The sequence below is a fragment of the Scyliorhinus torazame genome, chromosome 10 (assembly GCF_047496885.1).
Source record: "Scyliorhinus torazame isolate Kashiwa2021f chromosome 10, sScyTor2.1, whole genome shotgun sequence".
In the NCBI taxonomy this organism is placed as follows: domain Eukaryota; kingdom Metazoa; phylum Chordata; class Chondrichthyes; order Carcharhiniformes; family Scyliorhinidae; genus Scyliorhinus; species Scyliorhinus torazame.
Window position 1 is genome coordinate 149,070,911 of NC_092716.1, and position 23,957 is coordinate 149,094,867.

At 48.9% G+C, this 23,957-nt stretch overlaps 2 protein-coding genes across 2 annotated transcripts in view; one reads left to right on the forward strand and one right to left on the reverse strand.

Moving 5' to 3' along the window:
* apip (APAF1 interacting protein) overlaps positions 1 to 10,146 on the reverse strand; it is an 85,114-nt gene extending 74,968 nt beyond the window's left edge. The window contains exon 1 of the mRNA XM_072518816.1: positions 10,001 to 10,146. Within this exon, the coding sequence (XP_072374917.1) occupies positions 10,001 to 10,123 (123 nt within the window). The 5' untranslated portion in view covers positions 10,124 to 10,146. The remainder of the gene's footprint in view (positions 1 to 10,000) is intronic.
* The window catches only part of pdhx (pyruvate dehydrogenase complex component X), a 494,696-nt gene continuing 480,825 nt past the window's right edge, over positions 10,087 to 23,957 (forward strand). Inside the window, exon 1 of the mRNA XM_072518815.1 lies at positions 10,087 to 10,224. Coding sequence (XP_072374916.1) covers positions 10,098 to 10,224 — 127 coding nt within the window. The 5' untranslated portion in view covers positions 10,087 to 10,097. The remainder of the gene's footprint in view (positions 10,225 to 23,957) is intronic.

The window sequence follows — 23,957 nt, forward strand, 5'->3', positions numbered from 1 at the left end:
ATGAAACACTGGTTTGGCTTCAAATGAAGTAGGGTGTCCAGTTCAGTTCAAGAAGGATGTGATGTTGGTGGAGAGGATGCAAAAACGATTCACAAAAATTGGAGAAGCTGGGACTGTTCTCCTTAGAGAAGACATTAAGAGGAAATAGAGATGTTCAAAATTATGAGGGTCTGGACAAAGAAGGAATGGAGATTCATTGGTGGAAGGATCGAGAACCAGAGGACCCCGATTTAAGGTGACTGGCAAAAAGTAAAGTCGCCATAGTCCCTTTGAAGGGGAGAGCTGACTGGTGGTGGTTTAACCTGAGGATCACCACACCTCAGGCGAGGGGCAAGGTTGAGAAGACGGGTCCTTCATGAATAACCTTGCTCTGCCTCACAAATTAGCTGTCCAGCCAACTGAGCTAGTAATGGTAGCACAAGGACAATCTTCATTATGGAGTATGTGGTTAGGATCTGAAATAGATTGGTGAGTTGCTCTGGTGGAGATCTGCCTGACATGACAGGCCGAATGGTCTCCTTCTACAACTGTTACTATTCTACCATTCTCCTAAGAAACTACTGCAACTCCAGCTTAGAGATAACTTTTACTGGACTTTGACAGAATTCTTGTCTTGGCACATTTCAGAGAGGTCCCAGAGCTATATTGTACAGGGAAGCTTCAAAACGTGAGCTGTGGAGGAAGAAAGAAACAGATCATGCCATATGCAAGGACAAAGATAGCAGCTCATCACTGAATGCAGGTAGTGAGAGTGTGAACTTGGGAATTTGGTAAGTGGAGGGATTGGTTGATAAGTATTTTGCTAAATCTTTCAAACCTTGGGTATGAGTAAGGTTTAGTTAGTATTAGTAAGGTTTACTTAGTATTAGTAAGGTTTAATTAGTATTAGTAAGGTTTACTGGCATTAGCTCATTGAGAGATAATTGAGGGCGGCACGGTGGCACAAGTGGTTATCACTGCTGCCTCACAGCTCCAGGGACCCGGGTTCAATTCCAGCCTTGGGTGATGTCTGTGTGGAGTGTGCACCTTCTCACTGCGTTTGCGTGGGTTTCCTCTGGGTGCTCCGAATTCCTTCCACAGTCCAAAGATGTGCAGGTTAGGTGGATTGGTCATGCTAAATTGCCCTTAGTGTCCACAAGGTGGGGCTACTGGGTTACAGGGATAGGGTGGAGTTGTGTGCTCAAGTAGGGTGCGCTTTCCAAGGGCTGGTGCAGACTCGAATAGCCTCCTGCTTCACTGTAGGGATTCTATGAGAGTAGTAAGGTTCATTAAATAAGTGAAGAAGATAACAATAAATTATTAAAACATAATAAAGATGGCAGGGACAGGTGACATATTGGAATAGCAGGATGCAGAGGTTCCAGGACACCGTGTGATCTAGGGAAAACATGGCAGTAATAAGTGTCAGCTGCTTGAGGAACTTCAGCTTAAGAGTCCCTGAGCCAGAAGCCAAGCTGCAGAAAGTGCGATGCATAAGAACAGGAAAAGCTACCTGGCCACTTTGTTCCAGGAGGTGGTCATAACTCTCAGGTCAGGATCTTCTCATTTGGTCAGTGGTCAGGGAGAGGAGTATTTGACCATGAGTGAAGCAGGTAAAGGGATCGTGAAAGTAGACGTGGAGGAGCCTCAGCCCTTGTAATTGTCCAATAAGTTCAAGGTTCTTGCACCTTGTGGAGACAAAAGTGGGGGGTTGCAGGGTGGAATAGTGAACTGATCATGGAAAATGATACAGGAAGCCATTCAAGTCGGGAAATCAATGGGAATGTAGTGGTAGACGGGGACAATATAGTCTGAGCAGAGAGCGAGAATCCAGAGGCCATGCTGTCTGCCCGGTCCAGTGTGAAGGGGAGGATCCAATTGTTGTGGTCCACGCTGGTACCAATGGCATAGACAGGACTACGAAAGAGGTTCTGCTTGGAAATTATGAGCAACATTAAAAAGCAGAACCTCAAAGGTAATGATCTCTGGATTCTTGCCTCGGCCAACAAGCAAATCATTATTGGCTAAATAAGATTAGTGAAATGAATGCGCGGCTCAGACTTGTGTGGGACAAATGGGTTTGATTCATGGGGCCCTGCTAACATTACTAAGGAAAGTAGGAGCTGTGCTGTTGGGATGGGCTGAGCCGTGCTGTGAACAGTGTTTTGGCGAGTCATATAACTACAGTACAAAGGGCTTTCAACTAAATAGTTGAGGGAGGGGGAGAAATCGGGTGAAAGGAGATGTAGTAAATTAATGGGCAATAATGAGGTACTAGAGCAGGGTAGTGATTTTGCTAAATTTGAGTTGGATGATCAGCCATGATCATAATGAATGGCGGAGAGGGCTTGAAGGGCCGAATGGCCTCCTCCTGCTCCTATTTTTTCTATGTTTCTAAATTTAAAAGAGTGTGACAAAATGAGGCAGAATGCACAAACTTTGTGCACCAGCAGATAAGGCCACAGATTGCAAAAATGGTAAAAATACAAAGTCAAAGGCTCTACATCTGAATAATACAGCATTTGTAGCAAATTGGATGAACTGTTAGCACAGATAAATTAAATATGTATGACCTGATAGCCATTGCAGACCAAAGCTGGGACTGGATTATAGGGTTTTAGACGTTTCAACAAGATCAGAAGCTAGAATAAGGTGGTGGGTTATCTCTGTTAGTTCAGGAGTACAGAAGTGAAAGATGACGGTCACTCGAAAGAGCAAGATGTGGAATCAGTTTGAGGGCAGGTTAAAAATAGGAAAGTTAAGAGGTCACTGGTGGGAGTAGTTTGTAGGCCTCCTAACAGTAGTTACACTGTCAGACAGGGTATACAGGAAGAAATAAATGGACGTTCAAGAAAGGTGCCACAATCATTATGGGCGACTTTAATCTACATGTAGGTTTGACGAATTAAGATTGTCAAAGGTGGCTTGGAAAATGAGTCCAGAGAGTGTATTCGGGATGGTTTTTTAGGGGGTATGTTCCAGAGCCAATCAGGGAGCAGACTTTTCTGGACCTGGCAATGAGCAATGGGACAGGGTTAATCAAGAACCAAGTTCTAAAGGAGCCTTTAGAGATCATGACATGATAGAAGGAAGTGCGAGCTGAAGACTCGTGTATTAAACCTGAATAAGAGTACAAAAGCAGAGCAAGCGAAAGTGAATTGGTAAACTAATTCAAAAGATAGGACAGTAGTGATGCAGTGGCAGATTTTAAAGGAATATTTCATAACTCTCAGCAAAGTCTTATCCCAGGAAGAAAGAATCTTTGAGAAGGATACATCATCTATGGCTGAATAAATCGACTATAGATTGTATAAAATTGAAAGAAACACTGTACAAATCTGCAAAGATTAATGATAGATCTGAAAATTGGTTAGATATTAAGAGCCAGCAGTGAATGACTGAAAAGTAATAAAGAAGGGAAAAGTTCAGTATGAGAGAAAGCTAGCTCATAAAAATAACAGAAAGTAAGAGTTTCTACAAGTATTTAAATAGGAAAAGAGTAACTAAAGCCAGTGTTGGTTCCATAGAGAGTGAGTCTAGGGAATTGAAAATGGAAAACAGGAAATGGCAGAGGTGTTCAACAGGTATTTTGTGTCTGCCTTCTCTGTAGAATGATGTGGAGATGCTGGCGTTGGACTGGGGTGAGCACAGTAAGAAGTCTTACAACACGAGGTTAAAGTCCAACAGGTTTGTTTCAAACACTAGCTTTCGGAGCACTGCTGCTTCCTCAGTTGAATGAAGAGGTATGTTCCAGAAACATATATATAGACAAATTCAAAGATGCAAGACAATGCTTAGGATGCGAGCATTTGCAGGTAATTAAGTCTTTACAGATCCAGAGATAGGGGTAACCCCAGATTAAAGAGGTGTGAATTGTCTCAAGCCAGGACAGTTGGTAGGATTTCGCAGGCCAGATGGTGGGGGATGAATGTAATGCGGCATGAATCCCAGGTCCCGGTTGAGGCCGCACTCATGTGTGCGGAACTTGGCTATAAATTTCTTTTCCGCGATTATGTGTTGTCGCGGGTCCTGAAGGCCGCCTTGGAGAACGCTTACCCGGAGATCAGAGGCTGAATGGCCTTGACTGCTGAAGTGTTCCCCGACTGGAAGGGAACATTCCTGCCTTGTGATTGTCGCGCGATGTCCGTTCAGTCGTTGTCGCAGCGTCTGCATGGTCTCGCCAATGTATCACGCTTCGGGACATCTTTTCCTGCAGCGTATGAGGTAGACAACATTGGCCGAGTCGCACGATTATGTACCGCGTACCTGGTGAGTGGTGTCCTCATGTGTAATGGTGGTATCCATGTCGATGATCTGGCACGTCATGCAGAGATTGCCATGGCAGAGTTGTGTGGTGTCGTGGTCGCTGTTCTGAAGGCTGGGTAGTTTGCTGCAAACAATGGTTTGTTTGAGGTTGCGCGGTTGTTTGAAGGCAAGTAGTGGGGGTGTGGAGATGACCTTGGCAAGATGTTCATCTTCATCGATGAGGTGTTGAAGGCTGCGAAGAAGATGTCGTAGTTTCTCCGCTCTGGGAAAGTACTGGACGACGAAGGGTATTCTGTCGGTTGTGTCCCATGTTTGTCTTCTGAGGAGGTCGGTGCGGTTTTTTGCTGTGGCGCGTTGGAACTGTTGATCGATGAGTCGTGCGCCATATCCCGTTCTTACGAGGGCATCTTTCAGCGTCTGTAGATGTCTGTTACGCTCCTCCTCGTCTGAGCAGATCCTGTGTATGCGGAGGGCTTGTCCACAGGGGATGGCTTCATTAATGTGTTTAGGGTGGAAGCTGGAGAAGTGGAGCATCGTGAGGTTATCCGTGGGCTTGCGGTAAAGCGAAGTGCTGAGGTGACCGTCCTTGATGGAGATGAGTGTGTCCAAGAATGCAACTGATTTTGGAGAGTAGTCCCTGGTGAGTCTGATGATGGGATGGAACTTATTGATGTAATCGTGTAATCGTTTCAGTGATTCTTCGTCATGGGTCCAAAGGAAAAAAATGTCATCGATGTATCTGGTGTATAGCGTCGGTTGAAGGTCCTGTGTGGTGAGGAGGTCTTGTTCAAACTTGTGTATGAAGATGTTGGCATATTGAGGTGCGAATTTGGTCGCCATGGCTGTCCCGTGCGTCTGGATGAAGAACTTGTTGTCGAAGGTGAAGACGTTGTGATCCAGAATGAGCGGATGAGTTGCAGAACTGCATCTGGAGATTAGCAGTTGTCGGTGTTGAGTACTGAGGCTGTTGCAGCAATGCCGTCATCATGGGGGATGCTGGTGTAGAATGCCGAGACGTCCATTGTGACGAGGAATGTTCCTGGTTCAACTGGCCCATGGGTGCTGAGTTTCTGTAGGAAGTCCGTCGTGTCGCAACAGAAGCTGGACGTACCTTGTATGATGGGTTTCAAGATGCCCTTGATGTAGCCAGAGAGGTTCTCACACATGGTCCCATTGTCTGAAACGATAGGACGGCCTGATGAGTTGGCCTTGTGTATTTTCGGGAGGCAGTAGACATCTCCAATGCATGGGATGAGATCACGTAGGGTGTTCTGAAGGTCTGGATCCAAGGTCTTGATCATTCTGTTGAGCTGGCGGATGTGTTCCTTGGTCGGGTCTGCGGGTAACTGTCTGAAGTGTTCCCCAACTGGAAGGGAACATTCCTGCCTTGTGATTGTCGCGCGATGTCCGTTCATTCGTTGTCGCAGCGTCTGCATGGTCTCGCCAATGTACCACGCTTCGGGACATCCTTTCCTGCAGCGTATGAGGTAGACAACATTGGCCGAGTCGCACGAGCAAGTACTGTGTACCTGGTGGGTGGTGTTCTCACGTGTAATGGTGGTATCCATGTCGATGATCTGGCACGTCTTGCAGAGACTGCCATGGCAGGGTTGTGTGGTCTCGCCCATGCAGACGTTTCGACAACGAATGTATGTTTCTGGAACATACCTCTTCATTCACCTGAGGAAGGAGCAGTGCTCCGAAAGCTAGTGTTTGAAAAAAACCTGTTGGACTTTAACCTGGTGTTGTAAGACTTCTTACTGTTCTCTGTAGAAGACTGAGAAATCTTCCCAAGAATAGTTGAAAATCAAAAGTTCAATAGGAGGGGAGAAATGAAAACAATCACCATCACTTGGAAAATGCTGCTGTGAAATGTATTAGACCTAAAGGCTGACAAGCTCCATGACCCATGACTTGTATCCTCGGACCTTAAAAGCCGTGGCTGCAAAAAGTTGATGCATTGGTCCAAGTGGATTGGGGAATAGTAAATACAACGGACTGCGTTCTCCATTTCTGCGGCGAAGTGCTGGCTCAAACGGAGAATCCGCGGGAGGTTTACGTCCCCAAAACCCCTCATCGATTACGGTACCTGTGAGGCGCTAGCACCGGCACCAACTGGAACACCCATCTCCTCCGCCGAATACGGCTGGAGAATGGCCAGGTCCCGGGCTGCGCATGCGAACAACTGACAACCTGCAGCGGTCGTGCTGTACAACATGGCACTGGCCGTGAGCGGACCCAACCCACCATCCACAACCCAAGAGGCCACACCCTGGCCACCCCCAACCCGTCCCCCCAGCACTCGCAGAAACCCGCCTCCCCCCGGCCAGCGGCACGGATCCCGGCCAAGTGTGGCGGCGCTGGAAATAGTCCGCAGCTGCCACGCAGGGTTCACGATTTGTGTGCACACTCCACGCCCTGGGGAACTTGACTACACACGGCATGATGATGCCATTTTGGAGGGTGCGGAGCATGGCTGACTGCAGTCAAACTGGCACTGGCCCCGAATTCGGCGTCAGAGCCCATTCTCCACCCAATCGCCGAACACAATTTCGGCGTCGGGCAACGGAGAATCCCGCCCTGGAGCTTTTTTCACGAAAGGAGGGGGACTGAAAGCAGGAAACTACAGGGCAGTCAGTCTAACATCTGTCAGAGGGAAATTGCTAGAATCCATTATTTAAGGAGTTATAACAGGATATTTTGAAATGATAGTGATCAGGCAGAGGCATCACGGCTTTATGAAAGGGAAATTGTGTTTAATTAATTTATTAGATCTTTTTGAGGGAGTAACAGGCAAGGTGGACAAACGGGAATCTGTAGATGTGGTGTACTTGAATTTTTAAAGGTGCTACATCAAAGGATATTACATACAAGAGAACCTGGGCCGGGATTCTCCCCTACCCAGCGGGGCGGGGGGTCCCGGCGGGATGGAATGGCGTGAACCACTCCAGCGTCGGGCCGCCCCAATGTGCGGATTTCTCTGGAGTGGTTGGCGCGCCGCCGGCCGGCGGGAAAGGCCTTTGGCGCCACGCCAGCCGGGGCCGAAGGGATTGCGCCGGTCAGCGGAAGTCCGCGCATGCGTGGGAGCGCCAGCGGCTGCTGACGTCATCCCCGCGCATGCGCGGGGGGTCACTTCCGCATCGGCCATCGCGGAGGCTATGGTCGAGATGGAAGGAAAAGAGTGTCCCCACGGCACAGGCCCGCCCGCGATTCCCGCCCCCGCCGAATTTTCGGTGCCGGAGATTTCGGCGGCCGGCGGGGGCAGGATTCATGCCGCACCCTGCCGATTCTCCGACCCGGCGGGGGGGTCGGAGAATACCGCCCATTGTGTAGGGATTTGTTATGGGCCAGGGTTTAGAGAACCCCAAGTGTATCATGGAGTTCACTTGACCCACAACTTTTACTAGATTGTGGTATGGGGAGCACACGGCCCACTGTACAGGTGTGGTACTGCAGAAATGGAAAAGTATTTTTTAAAGCAAAACAATGTTTATTCTATTAACTCAAGTTAACCCTTTTAAAACAAACAGTGAACATCTTAGCAACCATTAATTCAAATACAACCCCCAAAGAATACAACATGAAGTAATGCGTACACTGTCCTTTTAACATCCAGAAGACTTACAAAAAACATAACCTTTAACAGAAGCACATCAGGTTAAAGTCACTACTCAGAACATTTTTAATTCTGAATTCACCAAATGATCAAGAGACAGTCTTTTCATGGCAGAGAGAACAGCAGTACAGCTGTTTTGTCTGGCTGCAGCTCCAACACTGAAAACGAAACCAAAAAGACATCGACACACCCAAGCTTTTCTCAAAGTGAAACTAAAAAGCAGAGCTAGAGCTCAGCTCCACCCACATTCTGACATCACTGCAGTAACATGAGCAGCCAAACATTTCTTAAAGCGACATTCTCAATACAAGGGAAAAACACATTAGAGGTAGGAATAGGAATAAATGGATCTTTCTTGGGTTAGTAAACTGTAACTGGTAGAGTGCAACAAGGGTCAGTGATGTAGTCTCAAGTATTTACACACTACATTATTGGTTTGGATGAAGAGACTGAATGTTAGCTAGCTAAATTTGCTGATGATACCAAGCTAGGTAGGAAAGTACATTACAAGAGGAGGCACAGAGTTTGCAAGGGATATAAAGATATTAAGTGAGTGGGAAAAAAATTGGCAGATGGAGGAAAATGTGAACTTGTCCACTTTGATTGGAAGAACAGAAAAACAGTATATTATTTAAATGAAGACGTTGTAGAACTCATTGGTACAGAGTGATCTGGGTTTCCTGGTACATGGGCAGCATGGTAGCACTGTTGCTTCACAGCTCCAGGGTCCCAGGTTCAATTCCTGGCTTGGTTCACTTGTGTGGGGAGTCTGCACATTCTCCCTCTGTCTGCGTGGATTTTCTCCGGCTGCTCCCACAAATCCTGAGACGTGCTGTTAGGTAATTTGGACATTCTGAATTCTTCCTCTGTGTACCTGAAGAGGCACAGGAATGTGGCGACTAGGTGCTTTTCACAGTAACTCCATTGCAGTGTTAATGTAAGCCTACTTGTGAGAATAAAGATTTTTTTTTTTTTTTAATGAATCTCAAAAGGTTAGCATGCAGGTCCAGCAAGTGATTAGGAAGTCAAATGGAATGTTGGTGTTTATTGGAAGGGGAATGGAATATAAAAGTTTGGAACATTTTACTGTAGATGTACAGGGCCTTGGTGAGATCACATCCGGAATATCGTGCACCATTTTAGTCTCCATTCCTGGGATGAAGGGCTTATCCTATGAAGAAAAGTTGAACAGGTTTTACTCATTGGAGTTTCAAAGAACGAGTGGTGATCTTATTGAAACATAAAAGATCCTGAAGGGACTTAATAGGGCAGATACCGGGAAGATGTTTCCACATGTGAGTGAGACGAGAACTATGGGACAGTTTAAAAATAACTGGTCTCCTTTGAAGATGAAGATTATTTTTTCTTTCTGAGGGTGTTAGTCTGTGGAATTCTTCTCTGGAAACATTGAGGACTGGGCCATTAAATTTATTGAAGGCGAAGTTAGGCAGATTTCTGTTAAAGGAGGGTATGAAAGGCTATGGGGGGGGGGGGGCTAGACAGAAAAGTGGAGCTGAGACTATACAATTAGATCAGCCATCATATTGTTGAACACAGTAAGAGGTCTAACAACATCAGGTTAAAGTCCAACAGGTTTGTTTGGAGTCACTCGCTTTCGGTGCACAGCTCCTTCATCAGGCTGCGCTCCGAAAGCAAGTGACTCCAAACAAACCTGTTGGACTTTAACCTGATGTTGTAAGACTACTTACTGTGCCCACCCCAGTCCATTACCGGCATCTCCACATATTATTTCATGGTGGAGCAGGCTCTAAGGGCTGAATGGCCTACTCCTCCTCCTAAATCCAATGTTCCTAACATGTTAACACCTGAATTGAAAAAAGAGGCACCCGGGGTACAGACAATTGGGAAGCAAAATGATAAGAGCTTCCTTTTTAAATGAATTAATCTGTGTCTATCGTTCAATTAACAACTCAAGTACAGACACACTAACTGACCCTGTGTCTCTGCATGTGAAGCTGCTGCTCTGAGCCTGACAGAAACCGCACTCAGTCTCAACTGCACACAGCCCGCCTCCTATATAGGCACAGGCCCCAACTCCTCGGCCTCGCCCCGTCCCCCAGGCCGCGACCCCACTACCGGGCCTCGCCCCCCAGGCCGCGACCCTAATTGCAGGCTCACCTCCGGGCCCGGCTCCATTGTTGACCTGCTCTCTGATTCAGGTGGCGCTGTGCGACAGCCCCGCCCCCTTCTCCCGGTTGCTAGGACACTCGCTGTCATGGCCGCCTCCTTGCTCGGCTCCATCCGTGTCCTTCGTGCGGCCCTTTCACCCCGAAAACTCCCGCTCGCCACCGTCCCGCGACTCGGTCGCTGCCGGTATCTGGTCACCAGTCAGCGGCTGCTCGGTGAGTGACACTGCTGGAGGGGATCCGGGGAGAGGGTGTAATGAGGTGGGGAAGGGGAAATGGAGGGGGAAGGGGAAATGGAGGTGCAGTGGGGAGGGAAAGAGTCACTGGAAGGGAGGGAGAGGTGAAATAGGGGAGGAAGAGGGGAAATGGGGAACGAAAGGGTCAATGGAGGGGAAAAAGAGGGGTAGTGGGTGTGGAGATGGGAAAATGGGGGAGGGAGAGCGGACAAGGGGAGCTATGGGGTTTTGGGGGTGCAGTGGGGTGATATGGGGAATAGAGGGGTTGGAGATATAGAGGGGAGTGGGTTATGGAGAGAGCATCAGTGGGGACAGGACGGCGGGGGAGGGAATATGGGGACTGTCATGAGTGATATTGGGGGAGAAGGCGGACAGTGGGATATTGAGGGCAAGGTCACGAGGATCAGGGGACATGGGCCAAGAAGAGGGGTAGTGTGAATGGATGAAGTGGGGGTGGGAGAATGGGCGAGAGGAGGAGGGGGATGGGCATGGCGGCTTGCAGGGGACAGGGAGAATGTGGGAGGAAGGGAATGAGCTTGGGGCCGGTGGGAGAGATAGGGAGTGGTGCTGGAGATACAAACATCCCAGGCGAGAATCATCAGGCAATACAAACACTTCAGTAGGGAGGTAACACCCTCTTGTGGTGATGGGTAGTGAGGTAATCTGCTCATGTGGCTGTGGTAAGGAGGTACCAGCCGACCTCAGGTGGTGGGGTGGGAGGGAGGGATGTACAAATCGGCTGGTTGCTTCGGGAAGCAGGTAGGTACATTCTTGAATATTCTGGTCTTGATTTGGTAGCAGAGAGAGAAATGAGCTGCTCCTGAACCACCTCTAAACTGGGGTAGATTGTGATGTACGTTCTTGTTGAAGCCAGGAGAATGCTGCTAAGACTTACAATTAATGGTGAGTTGTAATGCTCTCCATGATGCTCATGGGAAGTGCCAGACAACTTCACCTAGCGAGGGCCAACATGTTCTTGCAAGTTATATGGTTCTTTTGGAGAGCATTCCAGGCACTCTCTCTTTGGTATCGCAATGCTTTTTTCACTTTCAATAATTTACCCAGTTCCCTTTCAAAGGCTGCTTGCTATTGAATCTGTGGGTGAGATTCTCTCGCCTCCCCATGGTGTGTTTCTTGGAGGCGGCACGCTGTTGGCTGGCAGCAGGGTTTTCTGGTCCCTTCGCTGTCAATGGGAGTTCCCATTGAATTCACCCTAAGCCGCTGGAAAACCCGCAAGTGGCAAGTGGGAGGTGGGGGTTTGCGCCGCGCTCTTGGTGGGACCACAAAATCCCACTGGCATGAATGGCCAGTAGACCTCGCCTTGCATCAACCACCCTGTCAGGCACTGAATTTCAAATCCGAAGCACAGATTTGAACCGAATTTGACGCAATTTTCCAGATGGGGCCAAACTAGTACTTTGTGAAGGTTTATCATAGCTTCTTGATTTTTGTACTCTATTGCCCCTCTTTATGCACCATTTAGCCAGATGATAATTCTAGACCAGGCTCGTTCTGGTTTCCATTTTTCAGTAATTTAACCTCCAGCTCGCTCACCTTAAATTCATTACTCACTTTTGAAATAACAATCAAGGTTTGTTCTACTGGATTCTTCCTGGATAATAAAACTGGAGTTTCTCAATTCTTATCTTAAAGCTTCTCCTCTTTACACTGGGGATTATGTTCGGTCCCCTTCCTTTCCAATACATATACAGGTGTGGTTGCATGGTGAACAAGACAGTCTAGGTTTCAGACTTGCCAGTGTAGGAGAGCAGAATTAATAAAACTGGTGAAATAAAAGCACAAAGCTGAACAGAAATGAAATTATTACCAAAAGGGATGCCCACATCCCTGGGAACAATTTTAAAAAAAAAGATTGCCTAAAGATTGTGTTCTAAACTGATCTCGCAATAGCGAAAGTTAAATGGGAAAACTAGAAAAAAAGAGTAAAGCTAAATATTCAAAATAATTGAAAATGAGTAATGTGATTGATTTTACGAAGTATTTAAAACAATTTATTGAAAATAAAATGAGCATTATTGGTGGGAGTAGACCTCAGAAGGACCGAGACAGACTGCTGAAATGGGACTGATATTCCGAGAGGCAATCTTTAAAAAAAACTGTTCATGGGATGTGGGCATTGCTATCTAGGCCAGCATTTATTGCCGATCCCTAATTGCCTTTGGGAAAATGGTGCTGAGCTGCCTTCTTGAACCGCTGCAGTCCATGTAGTTAGTGTACACCCACTGTGCTGTTAAATTCCAGCATTTTGACCCAGTGACAGTGATATATTTCCAAGTCAGGGTGGTGAGTGACTTGAAGGGGAGCCTCTAGGTGGTGAGGTTCCCAAATATGTGATGCCCTTTGTTGCTCTTTCTAGCTTTATTCTATTTGCTCTGTTTCGGTCACCTTTGCTCATGAGTCGCCAGGTATCTTTATGATACCGCCACGTGGTTCAAGTTTAGGTTATGATTAATAACACAGCACACCGCTTAGTAAGGATTAAAACAACGGTCATTTATTATATACAACAAGCAATATTAATACCCTAATACTACTTTCTATATAACAAACCTATCACTACTGGCCAATACTTAACTTAGGAAGAGCCCACCAGGTCAGGGAAACGAATGGCTTGTCCAATCAAATCTGGCCCGCGGGATTCAAAAGGCTGCTACACGTCGGTGGCTAGGTGTCTCTACCGGATAGCGATCGTTGGATTCACACTTACTGCTACCGGTGGCTGGTTTTCCGAAGGTCTCGAGCAGGCGAAGATGAGAGAGAGAGAGAGCGATCTGAACTTGGACCTTTACTTTTATAGGGCCCAGGGGCTTCCCGCCTCACGGGGCGGCCCTTGACCCTGAGTCCCAAGTGATTGGATTCTGTCCCCAATCTCTGGGGTCGATGTGTCCAATGGTGAGGCGATTCCTCGATCGGGGGTTGGTCGCTCACCTGTCTTTGTTTCGGCCACTGCACGCGCCGACAGGTCTGGCCCGGTATTCAATTGCTAATATGTTGCAATTGTTCCCGGGGATAGCCAATTTAACTGTGGATGTCTGAGTTGATTAGGTGTAAATAGTCCTGAATGAAACTGCGGATACCTGGGTTGAAGGGCTGTTGATAGCCCTGAGTATCGATCTGGGCTACGTTCCCAGAGCTGAATATGCGAACCTGTCTGCAGCTGCCTGCTTGTGTCTTCTTGGCTGCTTTTCCCAGCAGTCTTCGGGTTAGCCATTTTAAACTGGGTTTTGGCCAGATTAATCGGAACGCAGCCATTTTACATGGCTACACCTTGTCCTTATAGGCGGTAGAGATTGCGGGTGTCGAAGGAGCCTTGGTGAATTGCTGCAATGTATCTTGTAGATGGCACACACTGCTGCTACTGTGTGTTGCCGGTGGAGGAAGTGAATGTTGAAGGTGGTGGATGTGGTGCCAATTTTGTGGGCTGCTTTGCCCTGGATGATGTTGAGCTTCTTGAGTGTTGTTGGAGCTGCACTCAGCCAGGCATGTGGAGTGTATTGGATCACACTCCTGACTTGTGTCTTGCAGATTGTGGACAGGTTTTGGGAAGTCAGGAGATGAGTTACTCAATGCAGGGATCCCTAGCCTTTGACCTGCTCTTCGAGCCACAGTATTTATATAGCTGATCTAGTTCAGTATCTGGTCAATGATAACCCCCAAGATGTTGTTAGTGGGGGGATTCAGTGGTGGTAATGACGTTGAATGTCAAGGGAGATAGTTAGAATCTCTCTTGTTGAAGATGGTCATTACCTGGCACTTGTGTGGCGCAAATTGTACAATTTGTGTGTTGAAGTTGTACAAGACATTGGTACGGCCACACTTGGAATACTGTGTGCAGTTCTGGTCACCCTATTATAGAAAGGATATTATTAAACTAGAAAGAGTGCAGAAAAGATTTACTAGGATGTTACCGGGACTTGATGGTTTGAGTTATAAGGAGAGGCTGGATAGACTGGGACTTTTTTCCCTGGAGCGCAGGAGGCTTAGGGGTGATCTTATAGAGGTCTATAAAATAATGAGGGGCATAGATAAGGTAGATAGTCAACATCTTTTCCCAAAGGTAGGGGAGTCTAAAACTAGAGGGCATAGGTTTAAGGTGAGAGGGGAGAGATTCAGAAGGGCCCAGAGGGGCAATTTGTTCACTCAGAGGGTAGTGAGTGCTTGGAATGTGCTGCCAGAGGTAGTAGTAGAGGCGGGTACAATTGTGTCTTTTAAAAAGCATTTAGATAGTTACATGGGTAAGATGGGTATAGAGGGTTATGGGCCAAGTGCGGGCAACTGGGACTAGCTTAATGGTAAAAATTGGGCCGAAGGGCCTGTTCCATGCTGTAAACTTCTATGATTCTATGAAATGCTACTTGCCACTGAAAGAATGCAGAGATTCATTTTGGGGGGCAATAGAAAATAAATGGTGCTGTACCTTCTAAACCACAGTGTGTATTTAACCCCAATACGATGGACAAATGACCACAAGTTGCTTAGTACAATCACAGTTTATTTCACACACACAAAGTTAATGTTAATCAATCACACACACATACAAGTTGTCATTAATCGAATGCTGCAGTCTAGAGAGCGAGTGGTGGGCTGCGCAGCACCTTTTATCCCTTGGAAATTTTGTGCGCTTTTGGGTGGTCCCAGGTGAACTACCAATTGATCTGTCAGGGCTCGAACACCCTGATCGATCCCAACCAATTGAGGGTGGCCACCTTGATGGCTGGACGGGTCCCGGTCAGCCATGGCCATTAGTGTCCGAGGCATGTGGGCCTTCCCAAATAAGGAGATCAGATGCCACCAAGTCTGCCACATATTGTTAGTTTCTACCTGGAGCCCATTGTCCCGCGATGGCCTTTTCACAACCTTCTTCCTGTGTTCGTTTCTGCAAAAGTCTGAGCTGCAGCTTTTGTATATTTGCAAGCTGCAGCCTGTCTGTGTTTTGTCTTTGACCAAATTTCCCATCGATCTTCGCAGGCGGCCATTTTAGATGGCCACATATCTCTCCTCTTGATCCTGAACGCGAAGCATGGTGGATCACAGACTCGGACCATTATCTACCCTGCATCCCCAGTCACCTGTCGATCAAGCAAGGCCCTAACTCTAACATACATGTACATAGCACATAAAATAAAAGCATATTACAGCGGATGCTGGAATCTGAAACCAAAGAGAAAATGCTGGAAAATTTCAGCAGGTCTGGCAGCATCTGTAGGGAGAGAAAAGAGCTCACGTTTTGAGTCCAGATGACCGTTTGTCAAAGCTTTGTTTAGCTTTGTAAATAGCATGTGGGGAATGTGTAAGTAGGATGTGGGATTGGTCCGAATGAACCTTGAAGAAGGGAAGAAAGAGAAAGGGGTGTAAAATGGGTCAGGGAAGTGGAAAAAAATACATTTTACAGACAACCAACCGTGAGGTAATAATAATAATCGCTTATTGTCACAAGTAGGCTTCAGTGAAGTTACTGTGAAAAGCCCCTGGTCGCCACATTCCGCCGCCTGTTGAACCCGCGCTGCTCGCGGTGAAGATCGACCGCATGTTGGTCGTGAATATCACTGTGACTGTGATCAGTCAAAAATGGCCATAAATTGTCCATTACACGCCAGCTTTTTAGCCCACTGTGCTAAACCAGCACCTATGAATTAAGGGGGTAGTGGGTGTAAGACCTGCCCAGGGCAGCACGGTGGTTAGTACTGTAGCTTTACAGCTCCAGGGTCCCAGGTTCGATTACCGGCTTGGGTCACTGTCTGTGCGGAGTTTGCACGTCTCCCTGTGTCTGCGTGGGTTTCCTCAGGGTGCTCCGATTTCCTCCCACAAGTCCTGAAAGACGTGCTGTTAGGTAATTTGGACATTGTAAATTCTCCCTCTGTACCTGAACAGGTGCCGGAATTTGGCAACTAGGGGCTTTTCACAGTAACTTCATTGCAGCGTTAATGTAAGCCTACTTGGGACAATAAAGATTATTATTATTTATTTTGGTAGTTTGGTATATAAGTAGCCATTCCAGATAGTGGGAGTCGAAGGGAATTGTGGGGTGTAAGAGAGGTGTGTATGGTCCACGGCGGGTGGCTAATGGGTGGGGTCCCCGATTAGGCGGGGAAAATGCCGTTCTTCTGCTATGCGGGTGTCTAGAGCAGGACGAGGATGTATCCCTAGGTGAGGTCACCACCTAGGTCTGAAAAGAGGTCGTCAAGGCGACATGGCAGCGATGGCGAGACGTTGCCTGTCCAACGATAGACAGTAACTACAGTTAGTGATATATGGGGCTGTTGTCCCCGCTGTGCCCCCATGAAGATCGTAGTAAGAAGTCTTACAACACCAGGTTAAAGTCCCAACAGGTTTGTTTCAAACACTAGCTTTCGGAGCACTGCTCCTTCCTCAGGTGAATCTGAGGAAGGAGCAGTGCTCCGAAAGCTAGGGTGTTTGAAACAAACCTGTTGGACTTTAACCTGGTGTTGTAAGACGTTTTACTGTGCTCACCCCTGTCCAACGCCGGCATCTTCACATCACGGTGAAGATCGACCGCATGTTGGTCGTGAATATCACTGTGACTGTGATCAGTCAAAAATGGCCATATACTGAAAATAACAATATGGCGCCTGGTGAAAAATGGTCAGATAGTAAATATAACAATGGGTCTGTCCTTTGGAAAAATGGACAGATAGTTAATATAACAATAAATTGTCCAGTGAAAACTGGTTGGGGAGTGAAGATGGGTGGATCTGTCCATTGAAAAAAACAGACAGATAGTGAATATAACTATGTTATCCAGTGAGACGGACAGATAATGAAGATAAAATGGATCTGTCCATTGAAAATGGGCAGATAGTAAAAATAACAATTGCTCTGAGTAGGTAAGAGGCATTGTGGTACTGTATGCTAGGCACACGTGTGCAATGTAGAGTGGTAGTCTGTGATGTGTGTCAGAAACAAGAGCAGATATAGAACAGGCAGACGGCACAGTGTGGGTTGTTGTATCAACGCAAGAGTCTCAGATGCTGACCACAGAGATGCGTGGGCAGTTCGAGTTACAAATAAGTGGCATGAAGAGAAGAGAAGGGGCTGGGAGACGAGGGCTAGCTAAACTGGAGAAAGGAAACCGGAGAGTGCGTGGAGCACAGATGATGGGACAGGTTCCATCAGAAAATTGTGTACCTTACTTATAGGGAGGTGTCCGATTGTCATCATCTGGACACCTCAGATTGTGGTGTTCCACACACCTCAGAACACTGCGTTCCGCAGTTGCTCTTGTAGAAATCCCAAGAGAGGCTCTTACATGGACACATCTGCCTCTCCCGGTCGCCAGACTCGTGTTTACCAGTTTGAGGTATTCATTAGATTTGGAGTTACCACACGCTGATCCTCCAATCCTTCTTCCATTCTTTTTTTTTTGATAAACAATTTTATTTTTGCATAATAAACAACAACAATATAAAACAGTGTGCAAAGAACAATCAACATAGTGCAAGAAAACCAGCTCTCCTCCTACAAGGACCAGCCTAACTACCCCCCTAATCTATGTTGCCCTAACCCTCCCCCCCCCCCCTCCCCCCCGCCCCCTCCCCCCCTGCTGACGATTAATTTTCCGTGAAGAAATGGTTGCCACCTCGGGGCAAACCCTGACAGTGACCCTCTCAAAGCGAACTTAATTTTCTCCAGACCGAGAAAGCTCGCCATATCCGATAGCCAGCCCTCCGACTCCGGGGGTTTTGAGTCCCTCCATGCCAATAGAATTTGTCGCTGGGCTACTAGGGAAGCAAAGGCCAAAACTTCAGCCTCTCTCTCCTCCTGGACTCCCGGGTCCTCCGAAACCCCAAAAATAACCACCTCTGGACTCATCACCACCCTTATTTTCAGTACCTGGGACATAACATCTGCGAATCCCTGCCAGTACCCCTTGAGTTTTGGGCTTGCCCAAAATATGTGGACATGGTTCGCCGGTTCTCCCGAACATCTGCCGCACCTGTCCTCCAATCCAAAGAATTTACTCATCCGGGCCACTGTCATGTGGACCTGGTGGACGACCTTGAATTGGATCAGGCTGAGCCTAGCGCAAGTTGCGGTCGCGTTTACCCTGCTCAACGCCTCCGCCCATAAGCCCTCTTCGATCTCACCCCCGAGCTCCTCTTCCCACTTAAGCTTCAGCTCCTTGATCTGTGTCTCCTCTGCTCCCATAAGTTCTTTATATATATCCGAGACCCTCCCCTCCCCCACCCAACCACTGGACACTACCCTGTCCTGGATCCTCCTAAGTGGCGAGCGTGGGAAGGATGGAATTTGTCTGCGTAAAAAGTCCCGCACCTGCAAGTACCTGAACTCATTCCCTCTCGCCAGCCCAAATTTCTCCTCTAACGCCCTCATGCTCGGGAAGCTCCCTTCCAAGAACAAATCTCCATCCTCTCAATCCCAGCCCTCCGCCGTGCTCGGAATCCACCTTCCATATTCCCCGGGGCAAACAGGTGACTGTCGCAAATTGGGGACCAAACCGATGCTCTCGCTCTCCCCACGTGCCTTCTCCATTGGCCCCAGATCCGCAAAGTCGCCACCACTATAGGGCTGATAGAGTACCGTGCCGGCGGAAGCGGCAGGGGCGCCGTAACCAGGGCTGCCAAACTGGTGCCCCTGCACGAAGCGGCCTCCATTTGCCCCAAACCGACCCCGCATCCACCATCCACTTCCTTATCATAGCTATGGTGGCTGCCCAGTAGTTGTTACTAAAGTTTGGCAGCGCCAGCCCCCTTCCCCTCGATTCCTCTCGAGCATCAATCTCCTCACCCGCGGGGACTTTCCAGCCCACACAAATCCCATAATCATTTTATTGACCTTGAAAAAAGACCGCAGAATGAAAATGGGGAGACACTGGAAGACGAACAGGAATCTCGGGAGTATTGTCATTTTAACCGTCTGCACGCTCCCCGCTAGTGTCAGTGGGACCGCATCCCACCTCCGGAACTCAGCCCTCATTTGCTCCACCAACCGGGATAAGTTCAACTTGTGCAGACGGCCCCAGTCCCGCGCCACCTATATCCCTAAGTATCTAAAACTGTCCCCTACTAACCTAAACGGCAGCCCCCTCAACCAACCCTCCTGGCCCCTCGCATGGACTACAAACAACTCACTCTTTGCCATATTCAGTTTGTACCCCGAGAACCGGCCAAATTCCTTCAGGATTCCCATGATTTCATCCATCCCAGCCACTGGATCCGTGATGTATAAGAGCAGGTCGTCGGCATACAATGAAACTCTGTGTTCCACCCCTCCCCGTACCAGTCCCTTCCAACCCCTAGAAGCTCTCGGGGCAATTGCCAGCGGCTCTATTGATAATGCAAACAGCAGTGGGGAGAGGGGACACCCCTGCCTTGTCCCTCGGTACAGTTTGAAATAGTCAGATGTCGTCCTATTTGTCCTCACACTTGCCTCCGGAGCCTGGTACAACAGTCTGACCCAGTCGATAAAGCCCTCCCTGAACCCAAATCGGCCCAGCACCTCCCATAAATAGTCCCACTCAACCCGGTCGAAAGCCTTTTCGGCATCCATTGCCCAACTACCTCTACCTCCCAACTCTCTGGGGTCATCATGATCACATTCAAAAGCCTTCTTGGGTTGGCCACCAGCTGCCTGCCCTTGACGAACCCGGTTTGATCTTCCATGATGACGTCTGGCACACAGTCCTCAATCCTAGCAGCCAAGAACTTGGCCAGTATTTTAGCATCTACATTGAGCAGAGAGATCGGCCTAGAGGATTCACATGTCCTCCGGTCTTTGCCCCGTTTCAATATCAGGGAGGTGGTGGCCTGTGACATTGTCGGGGGTACCACCCCTCTGTCTCTTGCCTCATTGAAAACCCTAACCAGCACCGGCCCCACTATCTCGGAGAACTTTTTGTAAAGCTCCAACGGATACCCATCCGGCCCCGGGGCTTTACCCGATTGCATTGCCCCTAAGCCCCTCAATATTTCTTTGGTCCTGATTGGGACCCTCGACCCGTGTACCAATCCCCTGCCCACTTTTGGGGAGGTCTGTCCATCCAGAAAGTGCCTCATCCCCTCCAGCCCCGGAGGGTGTTCCGAGGTGTAAAACTTACTATAGAAGTCCCTGAACCCCTTGTTCAGCCCAGCCGGATCCCCTACCAAGTCCCCCCCCCCCCCCCCACGCCGGCTACCTTCCCTATTTCCCTGGCCGCCTCCCTCTTCCTCAGATGCTGTACCAGCATTCTACTGGCTTTCTCCCCGTGCTCGTAAATCGCACCCCTCGCCTTCCTAAGCTGCTCCACAGCCTTACCTGTGGACAACACCCCAAACTCCGTCTGTAGCCTTCGTCGTTCCCTTAATAGCTGTGCCCTCGGGGTCTCCGCATATCTCCTGTCTGTCTGTAAGATCTCCTTTACCAGTCGGTCCGTTTCTGCCCTGTCCGTCCTGTCCCTATGTGCTCTAATCGAAATCAGCTCCCCTCTCACCACTGCCTTCAGCGCCTCACAAAGCATCGAAGCTGAGACTTCCCCTGTGTCATTGGCCTGCAGGTAGTTTTGCATACATTTCCTCACCCTCTCACACACCGCCTCGTCCGCCAACAAACCGACCTCTAGCCTCCATTGAGGGCACTGAAAACTTTCCTTGCAGACCTGCAGATCAACCCAGTGCGGGTCATGGTCCGAAATAGCGATCGCCGAATATTCTATGTCTGTCACTCCCGCCAGCAAATCCCTGCTCATGATGAAAAAATCAATTCAGGAATACACCTTATGGACATGTGAATAGATCAAAAACTCCCTCCCCGTCGGCCGACTAGCCCTCCATGGATCAGCCGCCCCCCCCCATTTGCTCCATAAACTCCCTCAGTTCTTTTGCCATTGCCTGCATCTTACCCGTTTTTGAACACGACCGGTCTAGCCGGGGTCAAGGACTGTGTTAAACTCCCCTCGCATAATCAGCCTGTGCGAGTCCAGGTCAGGTATCTTCCCCAGCAGTCTCTTAATATCATCCCAGTTTGGGGCATATACATTGACCAAAACTACCCTCATCCCCTCGAGCTTGCCACTCACCATGACAAATCTGCCTCCCCCATCCGAGATTGTGCTGCCCGCCTTGAATTGCACCCGTTTGTTAACCAAAATTGCGACCCCCCTGCTTTTAGTGTCCAGCCCCGAGTGGAAGACCTGGCTGATCCAGCCCTTCCTCAATCTGACCTGGTCAGCCACTTTCAGATAGGTCTCCTGAAGCATTATTACGTCCGCCTTGAGCGCCCTCAGATGTTGAACACACATGCCCTCTTTACCGACCCGTTTAACCCTCTAACGTTCCAGGTGATCAGCCTGGTTGAGGGCACCGTGCCCCACCCCCACCCCGCCGATCAACCATCTCCTTTCTTGGGGCCGCCCCCAGCCCCTGTGTCGCGCTTCCCCTAGCCCGCCTTCTGCCAGCCCCCACCTCCGATCTCTTCCATGTTCCCGCACCCAAGTCCCTCCCTCGTCAGCAGATCAACTACCCCCCTTCCTCCCCGAGCAACAACACCCTGTAATTTAACCCATGCCATAAACTATTTATATACACACACCACCCCCACCTGGCTTCTGTAGACCAGCTCACCCAGCTAGCCTGGTGACTCTCGACTCCGGCACCAACAAGTCACCCACCTATTGTTCCCTCTAACCCATCCCCCCCGCCCATCAACACCACTTCCCCAAACCAGCCATCTTGGAGCAATTGCTCCAAAAGAAACAAAAAAAAACAAGAAACAAAGAAAACTCCGACGCTAGTGCAAATTAAATAAAACAGAATAAGTAATAGGCACTTCCAACCACTCCGATCCGAACACAAAAAGCCCCCAGCACCAAATACCTTAACTACCCTCTTTTTCCAGCAAAAACTCAAATACAGGAGAGAATAAGAAAAACCAGGGAAGAAACAACACAAGAAGAATGTGTAAACATCACTTCGTGTCTTTTTAACATGAGTCCAAAAAGTGCTCAGTTCGGCACCAGCCCTTCTCTCTTGGCGAAGTCCATCGCATCCTCAGGGTCCTCAAAGTAATGGTGCTGTCCCTTGTGCGTGACCCACAGGCACGCCGCGTACAGCAGCCCAAACTTCACCTGCTTCTTAAACAGAATCTCTTTGACTTGCCTGTAGCCTGCCCTTCTTCTGGCCACCTCCACGCTCAGGTCCTGGCAGATGCGCAAGACACTGTTATTCCAATGGCAGCTCCGCGTGCGCTTGGCCCACTATAGCACCTGCCCCTTGTCCAGCAACCTGTGGAACCTGACCCCCATCGCTCGGGGGGGGGGGGCGCTCGAGGCTGCCTCGCCAGCGCTCTGTGCGCCCTGTCCACCTCCACCGGGCGAGGGAAGACATCATCCCCCAACAGTTTCTGGAACATGCCCGCCACATACACTGCGGCATCCTCTCCCTCAGCTCCCTCCGGGAGAACAACGATTCTCAAATTCTGCCGTCGAGACCTATTTTCCAGGTCCTCCACCTTTTCCGAAGCCTTTTTTGTTGATCCTTCAGCCTCTCCATCTCCGCCTCCACCACCGTTTGGTGATCCTCCTGCTCCTCCAGCGCCTTTATTAGCTTCTGGATTGTCCGATCCTGGGTCTCCAGGCGCTCAATAGATTTCCGAATCGGGTCTAAACTGTCCCGTTTCAACGCGGTAAAGCCCTCTTGAATGACCTTCAGTCGTTGGCTGGGCTGTCTGCAGCGGTGTCCGGACATCAGCCATATTGTCCTCAGCAGCAGATTCTACACTGCCCTTGTTTGCCCACTTCTTCAGCTGTTTGCGATTCTTTCTGCTTCTTAATTCCATACACCTATGTCTGGAGTCAGTGCCAGAGTGCTTATGCCTTCAGATCCGGTGCTCAAAAATACAAAAAAGTCGGGGGAAAAGGTCCAAAAACTCCGACCGGATCGAGAGCTACCAAAAGTGCGACTTACTCCTCCATAGCCGCCACCGGAAGTCCCCCCTTCTTCCATTCTAACTAGTCGCCTTGTGCCCAAAGAGGAGAGTCGGGGGTAAAGGTAACTGTAGGGCGGTCGCATTCTGGGTTTAGATTGGGTAAAGCGATGCTGCTGGGGGAATGGGGAAGATCCTGTAAGTCGTGCCAATCATTCAGTGTACAGAGGTCAAGCAGGTCGCTGTGTGCATTTAGGTCGAACAGGTCGTCTTGGTCAAGTTCAAGTTTGGTGTGAGTAGATGTGGGAGGGGCAGTGAGGGATGAGTCGTCATGCTAGGGGTGTGGTGGACTGGGGGGGGTGGGGCAACATCTCCCATTGCTGAGGTAACGTAGTGGGCGTGGCTACATTGGCTCCGTCGGCTTTGAGCTCACTTATGTGGAACCAACCAGTCTTGCTGTTAGGGTACGCTATCTTTTAAACTGAGGGGCTCACTTTGTTTGTAATGGTGTAGGGACCAGCGAATTTAGGGGATAGGAAGGAGCTCGGGTTTTACAGCGAGATCATAACTTGCTGCCCGACTGTATATTCCACCGGGTGAACCTTTTTATCGAAGTAGGCTTTACTCTGCTTCTTTCTAGCCCCTAGTCGGACAGCAGCAGCCAGTTGGATCGCTTTAATATTCTTGGTGATCTGCTCTACTGCTTTCCCGTGAGGGCTGTCATAGCGGGGCCAGCCAAATCGGGTCCCAATAAATATTCTACCCCCTTCATAGGCCTGTCTACCCCCTTCATAGGCCTGCCTGTCATGAGTGTGT